The 19,752-nt window shown below is 63.5% G+C and overlaps 1 protein-coding gene across 3 annotated transcripts; it reads left to right on the forward strand.

The window, feature by feature from the left end:
• Lmnb2 (lamin B2) lies at window positions 1-19,531 on the forward strand. 3 transcript variants are annotated; one of them, XM_006978154.4, is made up of 12 exons: window positions 1-281; window positions 9,631-9,767; window positions 12,309-12,465; window positions 12,598-12,723; window positions 15,552-15,722; window positions 15,798-15,923; window positions 16,030-16,250; window positions 16,553-16,847; window positions 16,927-17,034; window positions 17,419-17,538; window positions 17,636-17,743; window positions 18,004-19,531. In XM_006978154.4, the coding sequence occupies exons 1-12, from the start codon at window positions 30-32 to the stop codon at window positions 18,043-18,045; spliced, it is 1,863 nt and encodes a 620-aa protein (XP_006978216.2). In that variant the 5' UTR covers window positions 1-29; the 3' UTR covers window positions 18,046-19,531. The 3 variants fall into 3 exon arrangements, with proteins under 3 accessions (XP_006978216.2, XP_042123092.2, XP_042123094.2); XM_042267158.2 differs by lacking the exons at window positions 1-281; window positions 9,631-9,767; window positions 12,309-12,465; window positions 12,598-12,723 and adding an exon at window positions 13,325-14,401; XM_042267160.2 differs by lacking the exons at window positions 1-281; window positions 9,631-9,767; window positions 12,309-12,465; window positions 12,598-12,723 and adding an exon at window positions 13,328-14,347.
• Window positions 19,532-19,752: the final 221 nt, after the last annotated feature.

The raw sequence follows: 19,752 nt of genomic DNA on the forward strand, positions 1-19,752 counted from the left end.
GCGGCGCCATCTTCCGCGGCGCGGATTGAATGAGCGCGCCGCACCCGGGCCGCCGAGGGGATCCGCGCGCCGCCGCCTCCGCCATGGCGTCCCTGCCGCCCCGCGCAGGGCCCGCCACGCCGCTTTCGCCCGCGCGCCTGTCTCGGCTGCAGGAGAAGGAGGAGCTGCGCGAGCTGAACGACCGCCTGGCGCACTACATCGACCGCGTCCGCGCTCTGGAGCTGGAGAATGATCGGCTGCTGCTCCGGATCTCCGAGAAGGAGGAGGTGACCACGCGCGAGGTACGTGGGTCGGCGCCGGCGACGCGGGGAGCCGGCAGATGGGCTCCGGTGACAGGGGCGGTAAACCGAGCCCTGGCCGGTGAGGACCCTGCGGACAGGTGCAGACAGCTGAGCCCTGCCCACCGGGGACCCCAGGGACGGGTGCAAAGGGCTGAGCCCTGCTCATCGGGGACCCCAGGGACGGGTGCATAGCGCTGAGCCCTGCCCACCGGGGACCCCAGGGGCCGGTGCAAAGGGCTGAGCCCTGCTCATCGGGGACCCCAGGGACGGGTGCATAGGGCTGAGCCCTGCCCTTCGGGGACCCCAGGGTGCATAGGGCCGAGCCCTGCCCACCGGGGACCCCAGGGACTGGTGCATAGGGCTGAGCCCTGCTCATCGGGGACCCCAGGGACGGGTGCATAGGGCCGAGCCCTGCTCATCGGGGACCCAAAGGGGCGGGTGCAAAGGGCTGAGCCCTGCCCACCGGGGACCCCAGGGTGCATAGGGCTGAGCCCTGCTCATCGGGGACCCCAGGGTGCATAGGGCTGAGCCCTGCTCACCGGGGACCCTAGGAACAGGGACAGAGCTGAGTCCTGCCCAATGCAGACTCCTGGCGCAGATGCAGACAGCTAAGGTCTGCCCACCAGGGGACCCTAGGGACGGGTGGATAGGGCTAAGCCTGCCCATCAGGAGACCCTGCAGAGCGCCGAGGTCCGCCCACCGGGAGAGGATGTGCAGACACCCCCCCTACAGGTGCAAACCACTAGGCCCCACCCACCAGGGGACCTCCCAGAAACTGGTGCAGACCGCTAAGCTCCGCCCACCAGGATACCAGCAACAAGTGCAGACAGCACAGGTTGGGGTGCGGGGTGGGTGGTAGGGGTGGGGGGCTAAGGACTGGTGCAGATGGGCCCTTGTCCCGCCCACCTCAGGGGCATTAGAGACAGGTGACAGGTGTAAACAAAGTTAGCCCCGCCCCCTGAAACTCCACCCCACACCCACCCACCCCTGAGACTCTTGGGACAGGTCCTGATGGAGCTAACCCATGCTCACCCTGGGGCCCCGAAGGACAAGTGTGGACGGAACTAAGACCCCCAATAAGGAGATAAGAGATCTGGGGGATGCTCCGCAGGTGGCCTCAAGGACCTTGGGGACCCTTCACATTACAAGCATAGGCAAGAAAGCCCCGCCCACCCGAGGTCATAGGTTTAAAGGACCCTGGGTGGTTCCTAGGACTCCCCAGATGTATACCAGAGACTGAACAAATCCCCCCAGAACCCTTGCTAAGCCAGTGCTGGCTGGAGGCTCTCCTGGGGACCTTGGGCTTGGACGGCCCCTGAAGGACAGACAAGCTTGCCAAACCCAAACCACTGGGGGGTTCACTGGTCTTGGGGACCCCAGTAAGGAATCAGCTCTTCTGGGAACTCCAAGGGACAAGGGCTGTCCTTATTCCGGGTGTGAGATTTGGGGTGCAGACTACGTGGAGTCGTTTCATCCTAGAGATCCCAGGAGGGGATTTTGATGAGGGATCCTGAAAAAAAAAGTGTCGGTCAGGGGCCATCCTTCAGAGGAATTCAGACTTTTGGGGACCCACTAGGTGAGGGTGCATTGGTGCAGTTCTGGGGAACCCGTGAGCAGTGCATGTTGGGGGCTGCCCTGGGGACCCTCAAGTTCTAGGGTTTGAGTGAGCGAGGAAGCTGTTGTTAAGGGTCACCAATGGACAGGGTTAGGGGCTGGGCAGCCTCCACCCACTGCAGGGTTCAAGGATATCTTGGGGCGCTGTGGTAAGGGTACTAAGAGTCCGGGAATGGATGGGGCTGGCTGGGGCCTCTGACGTCAGCACATCGGGCAGCATGGGATCCGCTGATGAGGAGGATTGGGGGGTGCTGTGGGGATGGTCCCTGGTCTCTGAGTAGGGTAGGTGAACCCAAGCCCTCTGAGAGGGCCTTGTTTGGGTGTCTCAGGCAAATCATGGGGTCTCTGTTCTCATGGAACTTTGGATGGGTCCCAGGTGGTCAGAGCTATATCTGGAATGGGACAGGAACCACTGTGTCCCACAGAGGTCTGTGGTGACTGGGGAGCTGAGAAGACATCCTCATATGCTAGGAGGTAACAGGCTGTCGGGAAGCCGGGTGCCTGGGCCTGGGTAATGTTTGGCCAGCGGGCTCCACCCCCAGGGTGTGCTGTGTAAGAACCACGGGGTATTTGGGGACTCGGGGTGGCTCAGGACTTCACCCACTCAAGGGACAGGAGAGTGTGTCATTAGGAGCTCTGGTTGGTACTTGGACATGGGGAGAACCCTGGCCTCAGATACAATCCCTCAGTGAGGGGAGGTGCTGGGGGCGTGGTCAGGGTGGAGCCCCGCCTAGAATCCCCCAGTGAGGGGGTGGGGGCGTGGTCAGGGTGGAGCCCCGCCTAGAATCCCCCAGTGAGGGGCTGGGGGCGTGGTCAGGGTGGAGCCCCGCCCAGAATCCCTCAGTGAGGGGAGGTGCTGGGGGCGTGGTCAGGGTGGAGCCCCGCCTAGAATCCCCCAGTGAGGGGCTGGGGGCGTGGTCAGGGTGGAGCCCCGCCCAGAATCCACCATAATCCTGCCTTTCTTTTTTTTCTTTTTTAAAAAATTTTTAAAAAAAGATTTATTTATTTATTATGTGTACAGTGATCTGCTTGCATGCATCCCTGCAGGCCAGAAGAGGGCGACAGATCTCATCACAGATGGTTGTGAGCCACCATGTAGTTGCTGGGAATTGAACTCAGGACCTCTGGAAGAGCTATTAGTGCTCTTAACCTCTGAGCCATCTCTCCAGCCCCCAATTCTGCCTTTCTTTATTTCTTGTTTGTTTGTTTTTCGAGACAGGGTCTCACTATGTAGCCCTTGCTGTCCTGGATCTCGCTCTGTAGACCAGGCTGGCCTCGAACTCAGAGATCCCCCTGCCTCTGCCTCCTGGGTGACCACTATACCCGGCTTCTCCCCACCCTCGTCTTTTTTTTTAAACACAGCTTTCAGCCCGGCTAGCCATGCAGCAGGCTCCAGCCATCCTGTCTGTGCCGTTGCAGAGCTGGGTTTGCGGGTGTGAGCCCCCGCACCCGACTTTGTATGTTGGTGCCGGGGAACGGAACACAGGTCCGTAGTCAGGCTTGTGTGGCAGGCGCCCTGCTCACTGGGCCATCCTCCCAGCTTGGCTGTTTTCCTGTTACCTTTGGGTCCCTTTGTCCCACAGACATTTGGAGCTCGCGGCTCTGCAAACACGTGCCCAGTGGATGCCACCTGTCCGTGCGGGGGGCAGAGGCGCCCGGCGCTTTTGTTTCTCGGTGTTGCTGATCTGGGCTTCAGCGTGAGCCGGGGCGGCTGGCAGCAGGTGGCGGGCACGCTGCCCTCCCGGGAGCCGGCCTGCCCAGCTTCCGTGTCCGGCGCTGTCAGATGCCTGGGGACAGCTGGCGGGGTGGCCGGGGACAGGAGGTGGGGGAGGAGCGGCCACAAAGGACGCCACACAGGCAGCACATGCCGCACCTGTCGGGGTTGCCTGCGGGGCAGCTGGGCGGGGCGCGGGGACAGGTGTGGCAGGGAGACACCGCTGGCACCGAGGGGTGGTGCCCGCGGGCGGGGCGGGGCGGGGCGGGGCCTGCCCCAGGGCGTCCTCAGGCGCAGATCACTGGCCATCGGGTTGCAGCTGAGGTGTGGGGAGAGACGGGGCATGCAGGGGTGACTTCGAGGGCGCCACCGAGGGCCGGTCGCCGCCCTGCCCCTCTGGCCCTTCCCGCTCCCACCCGTTATTCACTCCCACCCGGAACGGGCCCGCGTGCGGCTTCTGGGTGCGCGCAGTGAGATCGGTGGGCATCGGTCAGTGGCAGGGGCGTCGGTGTCTGTGAGGCTGTGCTGGGTGGGGTTGGGGAGACTGGGGTGGCCGTCGGGGAGGGGGGCCTGAGCAAAGGTCGAAGGCCGTGGGGAATGGCAGGGGGGCCGCACCAGTCCGGCTGGAGGCGGCTGGGTATCAAGTTCCCACGAGGAAACCGATCTCACCTCCTTCCTGCCCGGTGTCCCGTTACCGGGCCGGTATTCCTGGGGCACAGGGGGCCCTGGAGGGGCAAAGCTCTGCAGTCAAGGGCGCTGAGCATGCGTGTGACCCCGGCAGAGGCCGCCTCAGGCCAGCTGAACCCCGAGGCTCTGACCGACGTGCACTGACGTGTGTTGGGGGTGCTCGGCAGCGGTGGTGCTCCAGAGACCCCTGTGCGGCTCCACCTGTCCCCGCGGGGCGGGGCTCCGGGGCGGAGCATCCCCACCGGGGCGGAGCATCCCCGCAGGGTCGGAGCATCCCCGCAGGGGCGGAGCATCCCCACAGGGGCGGAGCATCCCCACCGGGGCGGGGCTCCGGGGCAGCCAGCATCCCCCACAGGGGCGGGGCATCCCCACCGGGGCGGGGCTCCGGGGCAGCCAGCATCCCCCACAGGGGCGGGGCATCCCCACCGGGGCGGAGCATCCCCACAGGGGCGGAGCATCCCCACAGGGGCAGAGCATCCCCACCAGGGCCGAGCATCCCCACAGGGGCGGAGCATCCCCACAGGGGCCCCAGCATCCCCACGGGGGCGGAGCATCCCCGCAGGGGCGGAGCATCCCCACAGGGGCGGAGCATCCCCGCAGGGGCGGAGCATCCCCACAGGGGCGGAGCATCCCCACAGGGGCGGAGCATCCCCACAGGGGCGGAGCATCCCCACAGGGGCGGAGCATCCCCACCGGGCCAGTCTTTCCTGCAACACAGGCCACGCGGCCTCTGTGACTGAGCAGCGGCATTAAGGCCACATCTGCCTGAGATAGGACCCCAAACGCACTTTGAGACCGTGTGCCAATAAAGCTTTATTGATGAGTGCAGTCAGGCACAGCCACAGCCTCCTCAGCCCGGTTCCAGACACTAATAGGTAGAAACCGCCTTTGATCCCAGCACTCGGGAGGCAGAGGCAGGGGGATCTCTGAGAGTTCAAGGCCAGCCTGGGCTACAGAGAGAGATCCAGGACAGCCTGGGCTACACAGTGAGTCCTCGTCTTGAAAAAAATTAAAAAATACAAATAGAGAAGCCATCTTAGACAGGCAGGCTCAGGCAAGGGTTGCCGCTGGCTCCCAGGCCTAGAGTAGCCCAGGCTGGCCCACCCCGGGGTCTAATGGAACAAGGTGTGGAGCAGGCGCATGGTTCATGCTTTCCCCTGGTTCCCAGTGTCCTTTCTGCTCCAGGACCCATCCAGGGCCAGCAGGACATCCGTCTGTGCGCGGGCTCCTGTGCGTGTGAAATCCCCCTGCCTCAGCCTCTGGGCTGCCGGGGTGACAAGTGTGCATCGCTGTCACCCCACCCGTTTCTGCTTTTGACCAGTGTGGCCGTCCAGTGCTCATGGCCAGTGCTGCGTTCTTAGGAGCCGTTGTGTTCTGTCCGCCCGAGGCCTGGCGGGTGCGCGTCCTGTGAGGAGTGACCTGGCACCAGGGGGGTTTCCGGGCGTGTGTGTGTGTGTGTGTGTGTGTGTGTGTGTGTGTGTCTGTCTGTCTGTGTGTCTGTGTGCGCCTGTGTATGCGTCTGTGAGTATGTGTGTGTGATCTGTGTCTGTGTGTGTCTGTTATGATCTGTGTGTCTGTGTGTGATCTGTGTCCGTGTGTCTATGTGTGTGCCTGTGCGTGTCTATTTGTGTGTGTCTGTGTCTGTGTGTGTCTGTTATGATCTGTGTCTGTGTGTGTCTGTTATGATCTGTGTCTGTGTGTGTCTGTGTGTCTTATCTCTGTGTCTGAGTGTGCATCTGTGTGTGCGTCTGTGAGTGTGTGTGTGTGCGTGTCTGTGTGTGATCTGCGTCTCTGTGCGTCTGTGAGTGTGTGTGTCTGTGTGTCTCTGTGTCTCTGTGTGTCTGTGTCCATGTGTCTATGTGTGTGCGTCTGTGTCTGTGTGTGTGTGTGTGTCTGTGTGCATCTGTGTGTGCGTCTGTGAGTGTGTGTGTCCGTGTCTATCTGTGTGTCTGTGTGTGTGTGTGTGTCTCTATCTCTGTGTGTGTGTGTCTGTGTCTGTCTATCTCTGTGTGTGTGTGTGTGTGTCTGTGTCTGTCTATCTCTGTGTGTGTGTGTGTGCGTCTGTGTGTGTGTGTCTATGACAGCTGTATGCTGGCATCCGTCACTGAGAAAATTCTGGAGCTCACTGACGTGTGAAGATGGGAGGTTTGTCTGGAAGTCTTGGTTTGGCCCTGAGGTTGACCTGGGGCCTGCAGTGAGGGTGTGGGGTGCAGAGGGTCACATCTCTCCATACCAGGCCCTGCCTGTCCCTTCTGGGGCGAGGGAGGTGGCAGGCCCAGCCCAGCAGAGGGCACTTTTATTACCTCTCCCACCTCCCTGTGGTAGACCACTGTGCCTCAGTTTTCATATCTGTAAAATGGGGGAGTCCTAGCCAGCTCACAGGAACACACACACTCACAGACACACACAGACACACACACACACACGCACGCACGCACATGCACGCACGCACACACGCACACACACACACACGCACGCACATGCACGCACGCACACACGCACACACGCACATGCACGCACATGCACGCACGCACACACTCACACACACACTCACACACAGACACACACACGCGCACGCGCACACACACACACACACACACACACACACACACACACACCACTGTGCTCTGAGGCCTGAGTCCCACCTCCAGAAGACCACAGCAGCCCCTCCACTCGGGCCTCGGCTGAGCCCGCCATCCCTGTGCTGGGCGGCTACGTCTCTATCGACAGACACCTGAGCACCAGCGGGTGTGGAGCTGTGCACCCCCAAAGTCACACTGCAGTTCAGGGTAGCAGTGAGGTCTGCGTAGCTTCACCCTGGTTCAGTTCTAGAATATTCTGTCACCTGAACGGAAGCCCATTCCTGTAAGCCCTCACCCCACCCACCCAGCCCTCCCTGGACCCCCTGTTCTGGACATTTCCTGCTCTGGAGCCCACGCGGGGTGGCCTGGGTCTGGGTCTCTCACAGGCACCGTTTCCTGCCCTGGAGCCCACGCGTGGTGGCCTCTGGGTCTGGGTCTGTCACAGGCACCGTGTCTTCACGGTCCCCCGCACTGACACATCAGAGCCTCGCGGCTGTTCGGGGTTAGGCGACCGACAGACAGCACACGTCCATCGTTAGCCCGAGGACGCCGGGCTGGTCCCCTGGTGTCCGGGCGGATGGCACTGTGCGTGTTGTAGGTGCCCCGGCTCTTTCTGTGAAGTGGCCCTGGCTGCCTTCAGAGGCCCTGGGGTCCCGGGGTTACGGGAGGCCCAGCTGTGCCTGCCGGTCCCTCTGACGTCCTGAAGCGCTGCCCCTGCCGTCTGTCCCTGCGGCCTGTCCCCTGAGGTCTGTCCCTGCGGCCTGTCCCCTGCGGTCTGTCCCCACGTGTCTTTAAACACATCAACTCATAGCCACACATGCAGGGAGGAGGGCCAGGGAGAAATCTGAGTCTTGAGCCCAGCTGGTGTGTGGCCTGGCCAGGGCCCGGTGGCGTGTGGTGTGTGGCGTGTGGCAGCTGTCTTCACGGTGGGGTCGATGGACAGGCCAAAAGCACATGTGCATTTGAGTGTCCCCCAAGATCCCTTGCTAGGGATGGGGGTGTGTAGGGTTGACCCCTGCAGATGGGGGTGGGGGTGGGGTGACCCCTGTGGATGGGGTGGGGGGGTGACCCCCGTGGATGGGGTGGGGGTGACCCCTGCGGATGGGGTGAGGTGACCCCTGCGGATGGGGTAGGGTGACCCCTGTGGATGGGGTGGGGGGTGACCCCTGTGGATTGGGGTGGGGTGACCCCTGTGGATGGGGGGCTGACCCCTGTGGATGGGGTGTGGGGTGACCCCTGTGGATGGGGTGTGGGGTGACCCCTGTGGATGGGGTGGGGTGACCCCTGTAGATGGGGTGGGGAGACCCCTGTGGATGGGTGTGTGTGGGGTGACCCCTGTAGATGGGGTGGGGTGACCCCTGTGGATGGGGTGGGGGTGACCCCTGTGGATGGGGTGTGGGGTGACCCCTGCGGATGGGTGTGTGTGGGGTGACCCCTGTGGATGGGTGTGTGTGGGGTGACCCCTGCGGATGGGGTGGGGGTGACCCCTGCGGATGGGGTGGGGGTGACCCCTGCGGATGGGGTGGGGTGACCCCTGCGGATGGGGGTGTGGGGTGACCCCTGCGGATGGGGGTGTGGGGTGACCCCTGCGGATGGGGGTGTGGGGTGACCCCTGCGGATGGGGTGGGGGGTGACCCCTGCGGATGGGGTGGGGGGTGACCCCTGCGGATGGGGTGGGGGGTGACCCCTGTGGATGGGGTGGGGGTGACCCCTGCGGATGGGGTGGGGGGTGACCCCTGTGGATGGGTGTGTGTGGGGTGACCCCTGTGGATGGGGTGAGGTGACCCCTGTGGATGGGGTGAGGGGTGACCCCTGTGGATGGGGTATGGGTGACCCCTGTGGATGGGGTGTGGGTGACCCCTGTGGATGGGGGTGGGGTGACCCCTGTGAATGGGGTGGGGGTGACCCCTGTGGATGGGGTGGGGGGTGACCCCTGTGGATGGGGGTGACCCCTGTGAATGGGGTGGGGGGGTGACCCCTGTGGATGGGGGTGAGGGGTGACCCCTGTGGATGGGGTGGGGTGACCCCTGCGGATGGGGTGGGGTGACCCCTGTGGATGGGGGTGTGGGGGTGACCCCTGCGGATGGGGTGGGGTGACCCCTGTGGATGGGGTGGGGTGACCCCTGCAGCTGCCAGTCTTTGTGACTCTGGATGCCGCTCAGCGAGGCTGTCCCCATGCAGGTGTCCCCGGGCACAGCCAGGGGTCCTAGGTCTCCCAGTCTTGGTCCTCACGGGGTGGGATGCGGGTACGGGAGGCCCGAGGGATAGAAGGGAGACTCAGGGCCCCACATGGCCATGATAGGGACAGGAGTGTGACCTGCAGAGCCCCAGGGAAGGCCCTGTGCACTCAGGGGTTACCTCGACCTCATGAGAGACAGTCAACACTGAAGAGGCCGCTGTGGCTCAGTGGGCAGCGCTTGCCTGGCCCTGGGCGCCTGTCATCTCGGTGTTGGGTGCTGGGGAAACACATTAGAGCAGGGATTCTGGACTGGGGGGCTGCATGTCTGCTGACCCGGTGAGGGCAGGGACGTCCTGCAGCAGAGACCCTTCTGGCCCCGAGCGGGGCGTGCCAGGTGGGCTAGCTTCGGCTACATCTTCCCACCCGGGCGCGCGGTGCTGTGGCCTGTCCTTACATCCCGACAGGCTAAGCCACGGAGAAGGGAAGCTGGCTCCTTCCAGAGACGGCCCGGACCCCTCTGAGGTCTAAGACGGTGGCCTGGGGTGCACAGGGCAGTTCTGTGTGTCTCCCCAGGTGAGTGGCATCAAGGCCCTGTACGAGTCGGAGCTGGCTGACGCCCGGCGGGTGCTGGACGAGACGGCCCGGGAACGCGCGCGGCTGCAGATCGAGATGGGCAAGCTCCAGGCCGAGCTGGACGAGGCCAGGAAGAGGTGGGTGGTCGCGCTGGGGACCCGGGTTGGTGGGTGAAGTGCCCGCCCCACAGGGGTGAGGATGGGTTCCGATCCCCGCAGCCCACTGGCAGTGCCAGCACTGGGGGGGCGGGCAGGGGCCCCTCAGGGTGAGCTGGGTGAGCTAGACCGGCCACAGCCGCAAGCCGGGGTTCAGAGCGAGGCCTGCCTCCACCAAGAACGTGGCGCGCGGTGAGTTCAGACCTCTGCGTGCATGCACACGTGCACAGGAGAACACACATCAGAGGAAACCGGGAAGGTCGGTGGCCGTGGCTGGACAGGTGCGGGCCCCTGGGTACCCAGCTCCCGGTGGACCCCGGGTCCCCGGTGGACCCCGGCCACTCTCAGTAGCCCCCCAGGCCCCCCGAGGCCGGGGACAGGATGACTGGGGTTGAAATGGAGTCCCGAGTCCACCATCCTGGAGTGCTGCTGATGGCCTCACGCATGCACACGCCTGTTCAGACCGTGGGCACCTTGGGACTCCTGAGGTTGTGAGCCTTCACAGACACGCTGCCCCAGGGACAGCAGGCCGCAAGACCCCTCGCTGCGCCCCACGTGACTGTCCCTTGGCGTCCCAGTGTGCCCCTCACAGAAGCCCCCCTCTCCCTGTGCCTTGCAGGCTCTGGCACGCCGCGCCGGGGACCGGAGGTCCACCCAGGAGGTGGCACAAGAATGTTGACAAGGCAGAGCGGCTGGCTAGACACCAGCCTTGGCTTGTGCTAGGTGTGGAATTCAGGTCCCGCCTCAGCTGGGGACATCACAGTCCTCAGCGCAGGTCGGGGTGAGAGGCTCCCCTGCCAGCCCAGGCCTGGCTCTGCTGAAGCCCCCCTGCTGGTGGGACCATCCCGGGACCTCCCTGTCCAGATCTGCCCAAGGTCTGCCCCCGTCAGGGCTCCAGGGGCCATTTGACCTTCATGGTGGCCCCAAGCCCGGGAACACAGGCCTGGCCTCCGTGAGGCGACCCACCTGCTCCTCTGGTGGCAGCGCCCGAGCCGGCTGCCAGGCTGTGTACCCCAGTGCCTGCCGCTGGCTTTAATAAACTGGTGTGTCGGAGCTCGAGGGCGTCCACAGACGCCAGGCCACATCACAGGCGGGCAGCAGCCAGCACCTCTGTGCTTCCCGTGTGGAGCTGGAGTCAGCTCAGGGGAACCCCTGCCTGGGTCTGTCCACAGACACACACACACACCCCCCCCACCGCCAGAGAGTTCTACATTCCACAGATTGTATCTTGGCTTCTTTTTGTTATTGACCATTCATTCTCTCATTTATTCATTCATTTAATTTATTTGAGGCAGGGTCTCATGTAGCCCCCCTGGCCTCCAGGCTCTATGTAGTTCAGGCTGGCCTTAAGCTCTCTATGTAGCCAAGGATTGCCTTGACCTTTTGGTTCACAGCATCATAGTGAGGTTGGCTTCCCCCATCCCGTGGACTCACCTCCTTCCTGCACAGAGTCACGATGGCCTCAGGTACCGTGTGGACCTGCTGAGCAGGCCAAGTGTTCCCACACGGGTCCTCTGGGAATCGTCACACTCCACCAAGACTGTGCCCTGGCACCCTGCCACTCTTGGGAGACGGGCACCAAGGCCCATGCAGACCACAGCCTCAGTGGAGCCAGGGCCTTTGCGGTGGGTTAGGAATTCCCCAGCCCCCCACTCTCCCCTCTTTGGGCCTCTTTGCTGGTCTCGGGCATGCCGCACCCCAGGGCCTTTGCACTGCCGGCCTGTGGCCCTGCCTCCCCCACACTTCTTCAGGCCTCGTGGTCCCTCGCCGCCTGGCTGGCGCTCTCTGGGTACATGACTCCAGCCCGATGGTCACCTCCAGGCAGGCTCAGGTTGACAGCTCTGTGGGCAACAGGGCGCTACTTGGCCCACGCTGGGGCTGGGTCCTTCTGCACCCACACCCACACTCAGGCAGGCACGGTGGGGAGCAGCCTGGTGTCCCCAAGGTGTGTGGCAGCTTAGCCGCCAGTGCCACCCACCCCCTGTCACCTGCTGACCCTGGCAAAGCTGAGGTCTGTGTCCCACAAACACCTTCGTGTTTAAACGCCGCCGCCGCCGCCGCCGCCGCCGCGGCTGCCTTGACTGGAGTGTGGGAGGAAGGGTGGCCTGCCTGGTCTTCTTCTCCAAGGCGGGTCTTCCTTTGTGACTTTAGTGAATTGCGGCCACACTCTTGCCCAGTGCATGTCTGGGCCCCACCCAGAGCTGGCTTTCAGGGGCTGACTTCCCTGGCAGCTGGGCAGGGTGCGGGCGCCTTCAGCCCTGACAAATATGGCTGGTGTCCTGTGGGCCACAGTGTCCAGCGCTTGGGCTGGGCTGGGCTGGGCTGGGTTTAGTTTGCTAGTTTTGTTGTCTCTGGGACGGGGCCTCACTCTGTAGAACACGCTGCTCTCCAACTTGAAGCCATCCTCCTGCCTCAGCCTCCCAGGCTCTGGGAGGGCAGCCGGTCAGCCTGCGGTAACCGACAGGGACCACGGTGACGTTGGGCTCGGCCTCCAGGGGCTTCTGACCGTTCCCCCCCTTTCAGTGCCAAGAAGCGGGAAGGTGAGCTCACGGTGGCCCAGGGCCGCGTGAGGGACCTGGAGACCCTCTTCCACCGGAGCGAGGCGGAGCTGGCCTCCACCCTCAGCGACAAGCACGGGCTGGAGAGCGACGTGGCGGAGCTCCGAGCGCAGCTGGCCAAGGTGGGTCGTGGGCCGCCGGCATCCGGGCGCCCGGTGACCCGGAGGAGCCGCCCGGTGACCCGGAGGAGCCGCCCGGTGACCCGGAGGAGCCGCCTGCCCGGCCGCCCGCAGCTCACTGCCCGTGTCTCCCAGGCAGAGGACGGCCACGCTGTGGCCAAGAAGCAGCTGGAGAAGGAGACGCTGATGCGCGTCGACCTGGAGAACCGCTGCCAGAGCCTGCAGGAAGAGCTGGGCTTCAGCAAGAGCGTGTTCGAGGAGGTGAGCGGCGGCGGCCGCGGGGGGTGGGGGGGTGGGGGGGGGTGGGCAGGCGCATCCTCCCGAGCCCTGAGCCCACCTCCTCCGGCGTCTGCTCCGGCAGCTGTCCGCCCCTGTCCCCCTGCAGCCTCTTACTGGGTCCCTCCCTCTCTGCTGATCAGTTTTGTTGAACGTTCCTTCGTTCCCCCGGGGTGAGAGGAGACCCAGAGTCAGAGGGCGCGAACTCAGGCGCTCGGACTTGGCGGCAGCCACCTCCACCTGAGAGCCATCTTGCCAGCCCCAGGTCTCTCTTGACGCTGGTCCAGGGGCGCTGGTCACCAGATTTCCAGGCCATCTGAGTCACTGAGAATCTCACATCAAAGAAGAGGAACTTAGCTGGGCGCGGTGGCTCCTGTCTGTAACACCAGCATGAGGGTGGGCAGAGGCATGCGGATTTCTGAGTTTGAGGCAGAGTCAGGCCATGTCTACTGGTCTACAGGGTGAGTTCAGGACAGCCAGGTCTGCACAGAGAAAGCCTGTCTTTTTTTGGGGGGGGCGGGGGTGAAGGGGAATTTCGAGACAGGGTTTCTCTGTGTGGTTTTGGAGCCTGTCCTGGAACTCACTCTGTAGCCCAGGCTGGCCTGGAACTCACAGAGATCCGCCTGCCTCTGCCTCCCGAGTGCTGGGATTAAAGGTGTGCGCCACCACCGCTTGGCAAGAAACCCTGTCTTGACAGACTAAACAAACAAACTCCAGCTTAAGCTGGGTCAGCAGGATGGCTCAGTGGGTAAAGGCGCGTGCCGCCAAGACTCAGCCTGCGTTGTACCCCCGGGAACCACATGGTAGGAGAATGCTGACTCCACAAATTGACCTTTGACCTCCACAGCCATGTTGTGGCACAGTAACGTTCCCCACAAACACACGCATATGAAAAACCAATGTCAAAAGAACCTCAGCCTGAGGTCACATCCCGGGTCTGTGATCAGGGTGTGACCTCATTCAGCCAACCTTAGGGTCTCCCCCCAACCCTCTAGCACTTTGGGGTACTGGGCATGGTGGGGTGACTAGGCTGAGGTGATCCGCCCTGAAGGTTCCCAGGGAACTCGGCTGTCACAGAACCCATTGTGCCATCATAGCCCAGGGTAGTGTCTCTGGGCAGGCCCCTGCCTGCGCTCACTGCGGAGGAAGAGCTTGGACAGGAGGAGCCCCAGGCCGCTCTAACCTGGGCTAACAGGAGGGGCCACCGCCCCACAGTCCCGGGAGGCCATGAGAGCCTCGGTATAGAGCCCTGTGAGGGAAGCCACGAGGCGTCCTGACCTCAGGAAGGGACCTGGGGGGAGTCCTATTTGGGACTATAACCATGGGGGAGCCAGAACCCATGGGGGGAGCTGGAGAGGGGCCTCAGAGGGGGTTTACAGGAGACCACGGGCCTGTGGCGGGACCCCTGAGGCAGGCCCAGCCTTTGAAGGACAGTGTGGAGGGATGTGAGGGGGGGCACAGCCCGAGACCCCTGAGGGAGTGTGTGAGGCGACGTCTGAGGGGGCTCGCGAAGACCCCTGCGAAGGGTCCTGTGAAGCTGCCCTCAAAAAGAGCCCTGGGGACTCCCAGGACTTGGAAGAGCCACCTCCGGGTCCGTGCGAGGGGGCAGGTGAGGAGCGCACAGGGAACCGCCTCTCAAACAGCCGTCTGGGGCGCCAGGAAGGTGTGTGTGCTATCCTGAGAAGCCTGTGGAGGGCCGTTTATCCTAGGTCCCTGTGGAGAGGCCATTTTGTAGGACAGCTAAGATCTGGCCGGGCAGTGTGGTGCACACCTTTAATCCCAGCACTCAGGAAGCAGAGGCAGGGGGATCTCTGAGTTTGAGGCCAGCCTGGTCTACATCCAGGACAGGCACCAAAACCACACAGAGAGACCCTGTCTTGAAAAACCAAACAACAAAAAAAGAGGACAGGATCTCAGTGTGTAGCCCAGGCTAGCCTCAGACTCACAGACCTCTGCCTGCCTCTGCTTCTTAAGTGCCGGAATTAAAGGTGATCAGCACTACACCGTTGGTAAGGGAGTCTTTACAGAAATCCCTAACATGGTTTACAAGGCAGAAGTCACAGGACAGCCAGGGCTACACAGAGAAACTCCATCTCGGACCCCCTCACCCCCCCAAAAAAAGAAAAGGAAACTCTAAGATCCATCGACGTCGATCCCACACTCACCACCTTCCGCTGGCAGGCGCTGCCACAGCCCTCCTTCCCCACGGTGTCCCCCGCTGTCCTGGGTCGCTGTCCTCCCCCTGACCCAGAAGGCCAGGCCCCCGGGAGGCTCTGTCCTGCCTTACAAGTCTCCTGTTACCGTTTGGAGACGCGGCCTCCGTGGGGCCCTGGTTAGTCTGAACCTCGCCGAGTAGACCCAACTGTCCTGAACTCTCAGACCCTCCTGCCTCAGCCTCCTGAGGGCTGGGATTCCAGGTGAGTGCTGCCACACCTGGGGGAGCTTTCCTGAGATCTCATCCTTAGCTGGCATCCTGTTTTGGTTTTGGTTTTGGTTTCTCTGTAGCCGAGGCTGTCCTGGAACTCGCTCTGTAGACCAGGCTGGCCTCAAACTCAAAGAGATTCTTCTGCCTCTGCCTCCCGAGGGCTGGGACCAAAGTGTGGTGTGTGTTTCACCACAGCCCGGGCCTTTAACAATGCTTAAGAAGGGTCTGGCTATGAACCCATGCTGGCCTTACGGTTCCGGCCATCTCCCGCCCTTGGCTCTCAAGTGCTGAGATCTGTTAACCATGCTGTGGCCCTTCGTGCCTGGTCCTCTCGCCGGCTCATCCGGCTTCTTCAGGCTCACTGGGTCCCTGGCCTGTCCCCTCGCAGGAGGTGCGGGAGACCCGGCGGAGACACGAGAGGCGCCTGGTGGAGGTGGACAGCAGCCGGCAGCAGGAATACGACTTCAAGATGGCCCAGGCCCTGGAGGACCTGCGCAGCCAGCATGACGAGCAAGTGCGGCTGTACCGCCTGGAGCTGGAGCAGACCTACCAGGCCAAGGTGCGGCCAGGGTGCGGGGAGCCGAGGGGAGCCCGTGTCCCCGCCGCCCGCGCTCACACTCCCTGACTTCCCCAGCTGGACAACGCCAAGCTGAGCTCCGACCAGAACGACAAGGCGGCCAGTGCGGCCCGCGAGGAACTCAAGGAAGCCCGCATGCGCGTGGAGTCCCTCAGCTACCAGCTCTCAGGCCTGCAAAAGCAGGTGACTGACGGGCCCCCCGGCCCTGCCCCACCCCCCACCCCTTCTCCGGGCCCCTCACATCCCAGGCTGCAGCGGCCACACGGTGACCCGGCCATGCCCTCCCCAGGCCAGCGCTGCCGAGGACCGCATCCGCGAACTGGAGGAGGTTGTCGCCGGCGAGCGTGACAAGTTCCGCAAGATGCTGGACGCCAAGGAGCAGGAGATGACGGAGGTGCGCGAAGCCATGCAGCAGCAGCTGGCCGAGTACCAGGAGCTGCTGGACGTCAAGCTGGCCCTGGACATGGAGATCAGCGCCTACCGCAAGCTGCTGGAGGGCGAGGAAGAGAGGTGAGCTGGGGGGCGGAGAGCCTGGGGCTGAGAGGGGGAGCCAGCGGCGGGGCGGGGCCAGCGGTGTGGGGCGGGGCCTGGGGATGGGGCGGAGGCGGGGCCAGCGGCGGGGCCTGGGGATTGGGCGGGGCCTGTGATGGGGCGGGGCCAGCGGCGGGGGCGGGGCCGGGGTGGGGCCTGGGGGCGGGGCGGGGCCTGGGGGATGAGGGCGGGGGGGCCAGGGGCGGGGCCTGGGGATGGGGGCGGGGCCAGCGGCAGGCCCCTGAGGCCTCCCGGGCACCCTCACCCGTCCCTCCCTGCAGGCTGAAGCTGTCCCCCAGCCCGTCCTCCCGCGTCACCATCTCTCGGGCCACCTCGAGCAGCAGCAGCAGTGGCAGCGGCGGGGTCGGCATGTCCGTGGGGCGGGGCCGGGGCAAGCGCCGGCGGCTGGAGACCGAGGACACCCAGGGCTCCCGCGGCGGCGGCGGCGGCGGCCAGGGCTCCAGCCTGGGCAGCGGCTCCCGCCTGGCCCAGCAGGCCACGGTCATGGGTGTCGTGAGCATCGACGAGGTGGACCTGGAGGGCAGGTTCGTGCGGCTCAAGAACGCCTCGGACAAGGTGAGCCCGGGGCAGGGTGGAGGACCCGTGCTCCCATCCCCACGGCCGGGGGTCAAGAGCATGTCTGTCTGGGGTGCAGGACCAGTCTTTGGGGAACTGGAGAATCAAGAGACAGGTCCTGGAGGGTGAGGACATTGCCTACAAGTTCACGCCCAAGTATGTCTTGCGGGCCGGCCAGACCGTCACGGTAGGTGCCAGCGAGCGGGGCCCGGGAGGTTCCCAACGCTGACTCCCGCAGGGGGGGGGTGTGGGTTCCGCATGCTCTGAGACCAGCCCTGCGGCCGCCGAGCTGCTGTGTGGCCGCCCCACCCCTCAGGGTGCCTTACGGTCCAGGGGATGCCCTGTGTCTGAGGCCTGGCAGTTCACAGTCCTGGGTGAGGCACTGAGCCCCGAGGTGCTGGGATTCCAGTGTGGCTCTCCACGGAGCGCTCTGGGCCACTGTGGACCTGAGTCTCTTCCTCCATGTCCTGGGCCATCCTGCATGGACAAGCCCACTGAAGGGCCTCCTGGTGGGCAGCCTTCGGCTGGCCCAGCCCTGAAGCGACTCACGAGGGCCGTCTTGGGTCCTCAGGTGTGGGCAGCTGGCGCAGGGGTCGCCCACAGCCCCCCATCCACCCTGGTGTGGAAAAGCCAGAGCAGCTGGGGCTCGGGGGAGAGTTCCCGCACCGTCCTGGTCAACGCAGATGGAGAGGTGAGAACACAGCAGGGCGTGGTCGGGTCCCCTCCTTGCCCTCACAGCAGCCGCCAGCACCGGGGTGCCAAGCACACTGCTGACCTTTGTTATGTAGGAGGTGGCTGTGCAGGCCGTGAAGCAGACAAGCGTTGAGGTGAGCGAGAACGGAGAGGAAGAGGAAGAGGAGGCGGAATTCGGCGAGGAGGACCTCTTCCACCAGCAGGTAGAGCATGCGGAGACGGACGTCACACCTAGTGGGGTCTCGGGGTCCAAGTGCCACGGTCCTGCCTCAGACAACTGTGCCCACCCACAGTGTGGGGACACCACAGGCCTCAGTGGCCACATGTCTGACCCTTCAGCCAGGACACCCTCTCCTCAGGGCTTTGGATGGGGAGACAGGGGCTCCAGCCCCGAGTCTGGGCTGCGGGGACCGTCTACCGGCTTGGGAGCAGGCCGCCTAACTGCATCCTTCACTCCTTGCAGGGGGACCCGAGGACTACCTCGAGGGGTTGCCGGCTGATGTGAAACCTGCCCCATGGTCACCAAGGTCCCCAAGGCCCTGAAATTATTTTTTTCTAGTCAGCTCTAACTAGTCCTTGGTACATTTCTAGATGACTGTTAAGCGACCGTGAGAATGTGGGTGGGCTGTGCTGGGTTTCCTGGGGTGGGTCCTCTGCCTGCGGCTCCACCCTCTCCACCGTCCTCTTCCTATGTCCCCTTGGTGATAGAGAGGCCGGGCCAGGGGCCTGCAGGCTGAGGGACAGGAAGGAGCGTGGCTGCTGGCTGAGGACAGACCTAGCGTGAAACTACAGTGATTCACTCATTGAATTTTCTTTGAAGCTTTTTAAATCAAATCAAATTCAGAATCTGGGCTGCAGAGGTCATCACCAGCCTGTCTGGACTTGGTGGCTCTTCAGACAGGGCAGACCCTCCACTCCTGGGGTTGGCAGCACAGAGGAGGAACTCCAGCCCTGAGCCTGAATGAAGGGTCTGTGACTGTCCCCAGCCTCAGGGCATCTGAGGCGGCTCTGGGCCCTGATTCTAGAACATTCTAGTCCCTTCTGAAGCCGAGGACCAAGAAGGAGGCAGCCCACACCCAAGACAAGTCCTTTCCTAAGATTGTCACTCCGTAGGCTGAGGGACAGACAGACCGTGGGCGCCTACCTTCAGGAGCAAAGGCTGCGGGTTCCCAGCCAGGGACTGCTCGCAGGAGTGTGTCCGCACGCGTGTCCCACACCCAGCATGGCCCCTCTGCCCTGCCGGCTTGGCCTGAACTTGCTGCGGTGGAACATGGTTCCACGCGCTCCGGGTGCCAGCCGGCTCTCACCTGTCACCTTCACCCCCAACACAGACACACAGTATTTTTTTAACGGATATTTATTTTTTTACATCAGTAATGCAGCTCACTGCCGGGCTGCGCCTCTGGGGGTTCAGGCCCAGGACTGCCCGGGGTGGAAGTCACCTGACCTTCAGCTTCCTCTGCTGAGCCTTGGGGGTGCTGACTCCTGGTACAGCCCGGTGGAAAGAGTAGTTCAGGCCCAGTCTCCCCAAGGCAAGAGCTCGCGGCCACAGGAGGCCACTGCTGCCGCCGACCCCAGAACCCGCCATCCATCCCCTCCTGCTCCTCGATACCTCCGTTTTCTTTAAGTGACAGGTGTTGGGTCCTGGACTGTGTCTCTAATTGGCTTCTGGATGGTCGTGACAGGCCGCAGTCACACCAGCCTTGCCCACGGGGCGGGTGCACCGGGCACCTTGTGATTGGGGACGGGGCTGGAGTAACCCGCAGCCCCACAGGGGCCCCGTCCTGGCCCCGGCGGGACAGGCGGTTATTGGGGTGGCGCTGCGGCTGGGGAGCAGCTTGCACTGCGCACATCGCTCAGCTTTAAGGTGGTTTCTTTTCTAAGATGCATGCCAAACGTGTGTTCCGCCTTTTTTTTTCCCTCCTATGATTTGTAATATACATTTTACGACTGGAAACTTTTGTACACTCAAATAAACACTTTGATTTTAACCCCAGCCTCGGAGTGGATCCTCTGACCCCCACAGCTTGCAGCGCCCGTGACGCTTTCCCGTAATGCAGGGGCTTGGGTGACACTGCGCATGCGCGGCAGCGAAGTAACCCTGAACCAGCCCTTGTCGGGGCGTCAGAAGTCAGTGTGCGCATGCGGACAAGTGCGTGGCCCTCTGGGAGTTGACACCCCCAACGAACGGAGCTCCGGGTTCAACCCAGGG

The sequence above is a fragment of the Peromyscus maniculatus genome, chromosome 22 (assembly GCF_049852395.1).
Source record: "Peromyscus maniculatus bairdii isolate BWxNUB_F1_BW_parent chromosome 22, HU_Pman_BW_mat_3.1, whole genome shotgun sequence".
In the NCBI taxonomy this organism is placed as follows: Eukaryota; Metazoa; Chordata; class Mammalia; order Rodentia; family Cricetidae; genus Peromyscus; species Peromyscus maniculatus.